Source organism: Sorex fumeus, unplaced genomic scaffold, assembly GCF_029834395.1.
Source record: "Sorex fumeus unplaced genomic scaffold, SorFum_2.1 ptg000029l, whole genome shotgun sequence".
Lineage (NCBI taxonomy): Eukaryota > Metazoa > Chordata > Mammalia > Eulipotyphla > Soricidae > Sorex > Sorex fumeus.
The window spans coordinates 12,903,598-12,908,126 of record NW_026606086.1 but is presented as its reverse complement, the minus strand read 5'-3'; the positions used below and the strand labels follow the sequence as shown (position 1 = coordinate 12,908,126).

Here is a 4,529-nt window from a genome sequence, read left to right as displayed (position 1 = left end):
ACTGAACCAGGAATATAATTGTTTTTTTCCATAAATTACACACTGATGAAAAATCTTTATTTACACGCTAAGAACAGAGATTTGAAACAACAGCAATAATAAAGCAATAATGCTATGACAACATGCTACATTAAATGTAATGTGAATGTAACCTTACTCACTCACTGTGCCTTAAAATTCTTATACTTTATTTTGAATTCTTTATTTTGAATTCCCAATACTCTGTGCAGCTACTTTTCAGTATGAGGTATAAATCTTTTCAGAGTGTCATGAAAAGATTGTTTTACTTGCTTATTTCTCAGGGTATAAATGAAAGGGTTCAATAAAGGGGCAATGGATGTAGTCAGCAAAGAAACTGCCTTATTCATAGCCATTTCATCCTCAGCTGAAGGTTTTATGTACATAAAAATGGCACTGCCATAGCTGAGGGAAACCACAAACATGTGAGAAGAACAAGTAGAGAAAGCTTTCTTCCTTTGCTGAACAGAGGGCAGTCTGAGAATCATCCGGATGATGCTGATGTAGGATACAGCCACACACACAAGGGTCAGGATGAAAGTCAGCACAGCACAGGCAACAACCAGTTGCTCTATGAACCAAGTATCTGAACAAGAATTACTGAGTATTGGAGAAGCATCACAGTAATAATGATCAATAACAGAACCACAGAACTCCAGATTTAGGGTCAAGCCAAGGGGTGGGGAAATAATCAATAAGCCAAATACCCAACAACAGATGATGAGATTTCTGCAGACTTTGCTGTTCATAATGGTCGCATAATGCAGGGGTTTGCAGATAGCTACATAGCGATCATAGGACATCGCAGCCAAGAGAAAAAATTCTGTAGCTCCAAAGAGGACAATAAAAAAGATTTGACTGAAACAGGCCTTGACAGAGATGGTCTTGTCACCACTTATAATGATGTGTAGGTAGGTGGGGACACAGGCAGTAGTGAATGAGAGTTCTAAGAAAGAGAAATTTTGAAGAAAAATATACATAGCTATTTTTAAATGAGAATCCACCAAGATAAGAACTATTATGATCAGATTCCCAAGCACACTTAACAAATATGTGATAAACAGAAAGATGAAAACCACAATCTCTAGTTGTGGGTCGTTTGTCAATCCCAATATGATAAATGTTGTGACAGAGGAATGGTTTCTCATCGCTGACTTCATGGTATTGCTCGATTTTCAAATAAAAGCATGGACCTTCCTTGCATCTGAGAAGTAATGTCAAAAGGTTAGATAATCATATACTAACATAAATAACAATGAAACCCACTTACATGCACACTATTCTTTCTTTAAATTTTTATAAAAATTGTTCTTTCTCTCATAATTGGGCTGGAACAGTAGCATAGAGGGTAAGGCATTTGCCTTACACACAACTGACCCTGGTTTGATTCCTCCACCCCTCTCAGATTGCCCAGCAAGCTACCAAGAGTATCTTGTCCACATGGCAAAGCCTAGAAAGCTCCCCTTGACGTATTTGATATGCCAAAAACAGTAACAACAAGTCTCACAATTTGTTGTAAGACATTACTGATACCTGCTTGAGCAAATCAATGAAAAATGGGAGGACAGTGCTACAGTGCTTTTATAAATAATGAATTGTTCTTTTCATAAAATGCCCTCAAATGAATGGCCATTAATAGTGAAATTGGAGTTAGTATCCATTTAATTCATCTCGCATCTACTACATGAACAATCTTAACATATCATTTAACAAATATACGTTTCTAATTTCCTAATATTCAAGCTGGAGCGATAGCACAGCGGTAGGGCGTTCGCCTTACACGCGGCCAACATGACCGACCCGAGTTCGATTCCTCCGCCCCTCTCGGAGAGCCCGGCAAGCTACCGAGAGTATTCGATATGCCAGACACAGTAACAACAAAGTCTCCAATGGAGACGTTACTGGGCCCGCTCGAGCAAATCGATGATCAACGGGAGGGCCTTTACCTTTACCTTTTAATATTCAAACTAAGTTAAGAGTACTATATCACAGAGCTATGTAAACCTTGACTAAGTTAATCGTCATTCTAAAGAAATAATGGTTTAACAGATGCCACTTTTCTTTTTGTGTTGTTCGCTTTGGGGCTCCACCTGGCAGGTGCTCAGGTCTTAATCCTAACCTTGTACTTGGGGATAACTTTTGGCAGGTCCCAGGTAACCATATGGGCTGCAGGGAATCAAACTCAGGTCATTGGCATGCAAGATAGGACTCTTACCCACAATCTCTCCAGCCCCACTATTTTATTTTATGAAGCCAATTTCCAATCATCCCAAGATGGCTTACCTAACAGGTACCATCTCTTCTTCTGAATTTTTTAAATCATTAATTACTTGCACATTTCCTGGTTATCAGCAGCAGCGTGCACACAAGCTCTGGTATTCCCTGTAGCATTCTCTAAATATTTCTGTACGATTGCCACTCTTAAACTTAAGTGACACAGTTTTGACCTTTTTAAACTTGTCATTATAACTATTCAGAAATGGAATCCATTTAAGTCAATAAATATGGAGGGGAGACCTAATACTGATAGCAATTTTTTAAAATCGACTTATTTGCATCTCAGGTGACTGCCGTAATTATCAGAGTTCAGGGGTGGAGGAGGAATAATCAACTACTTGAGGAAGAAATTGGAAAAAGTATTTTGTCTTTTAAAATGTTTTTATAGTAATACAAGTATCCATTATAAAACAGATTTAAAAGAGTCACCAAATCAACAGCTACCATTATGTAAATTCATCCATCACTCAGCTTTACAGATTTATGACTGTAGCACTGTCCTCCTGTAGTTCATTGATTTTCTTGAGCAGGCACCAATAGCGTCTCCATTGTGAGGCTTGTTACTGTTTTTGGCATATCAACTATGCCACGGGGAGCTTGCCAGGCTCTGCCATGGGGACGGGATACTCTCGGTAGCTTGCCGGACTCTCCGAGAGGGATGGAGGAATCGAACCCAGGTTGGCCATGTGCAAGGCAAACGCTCTACCCTCTGTGCTATCGCTCAAGACAACAAATTGATGAAAATTTCAAGTATACCCATTTTCAGTCTGAGAAGTCCCAGGTCTTCTCTGATTGCAGGGCGAAACCTCACCCCAGCCTCTACTTCCTGAACCCCTGGTAGCCATACACAAATCCCAAAGCTGCCATCATATAAATTGAGATAAACAGTTGAAAAGTTGCTCATGATTGGGTTTCAATCATATATGTTTCAACACCAGTCCTTCACCGGTGTACATTTCCCACTATCAAAGTAGCACACCAAATTAGATGTGAAAATAACACAGAAGCCAGCTAAACTCAATAAAGAAAATCACAGAAGACTCAACTAATAACAAACAGCTTAGTAGAACCTCAGAGGACTTAATGACTTCATGCTCAGATATAATAATTTTCACAAAAAATTTTACTGTAGTATTTTTTGATAATTCCTTTAGCTGTTTAGTTGCAACAAACGCTATACAATAAATTATTCTGTACCTGCTAAGGGGCCAGGCACAGAGTGGGGGGAGGTAGTCAGTGACATGGGAACATGGTGGACAAAAAATTCCTCCGATGTTGGGAATGGTGTTGAAACAATGAATGCCTACTCATAACAACTGTATTAGAATGACTTAGTAAACCATGCTGTTTAAATAGCACTGTAGCACTGTGTTCCCATTGTTCATCGATTTGCTTGAGCAGGCACCAGTAACGTCTCCATTGTGAGACTTATTACTGTTTTTGGCATATCAAATACATCAAGGGAAGATTGCCAGGCTCTGCCTTGTGGGCCATATACTCTCCGTAGCTTGCCAGGCTCTCCTAGAGGGATGGAGGAATCGAACCCCAGTGGGCCGCATGCAAGTCAAATGCCCTACCCACTGTGCTGTCACTCCAGCCGCTGTTTAAATAACAAAAAAAAAATGCCTCTCATAGACAGGTGATTGGGAAGCAAAACCTTTGGCAGATAGGTGAATGGGAAGCAAAACCTTAGGTTAGGGAGCATTAGTAGAGGGGATTTGTCAAGGTGAAGGGATTGGTGTTGAAACATTGTATACCCGAGGTTCAATTATGAATAACTTTGCTATTCATAAACATGTTGTAAAAAGAAAAAATCTACAGAAATGAATATAATTTGGTAGAGTTCTTATAGGAAACTAGAAAAATCAAACATAGGTTAAGGAAGATAAGAAAAAAAAACCTGAGCAGATTAACTAGAACTTCAGATATCAATGTAAATTCATGGTTTCTAAAATTTGTATATAGACAGATGATAAATAAAGGAAAGGAACTGCTAAGTATGTAATATTTGTATAATATATGATAGCTATCTGTCAAATATTTGTGTAATATACACAAAATGATATTCTCAGTTTCACCAATCTTTTTATTTTTCTTTTTCTCCCCCTGATCTCAGCAAATGGCAGTATTAAAAACTGTCACTGTCACTGTCCTCCCGTTGTTCATCGATTTGCTTGAGTGGGCCCAGTAACATCTTCATTTTGATACTTGTTGTTACTGTGTTTGGCATATCG

The 4,529-nt window shown here is 38.8% G+C and overlaps 1 protein-coding gene across 1 annotated transcript; it reads right to left on the bottom strand.

The window, feature by feature from the left end:
* Positions 1–230: 230 nt before the first annotated feature.
* Positions 231–1,166, bottom strand: LOC130024835 (olfactory receptor 6C2-like). The gene has a single exon (XM_056115639.1). It carries the CDS (start codon positions 1,164–1,166, stop codon positions 231–233), a length of 936 nt encoding a protein of 311 aa, XP_055971614.1.
* Positions 1,167–4,529: the final 3,363 nt, after the last annotated feature.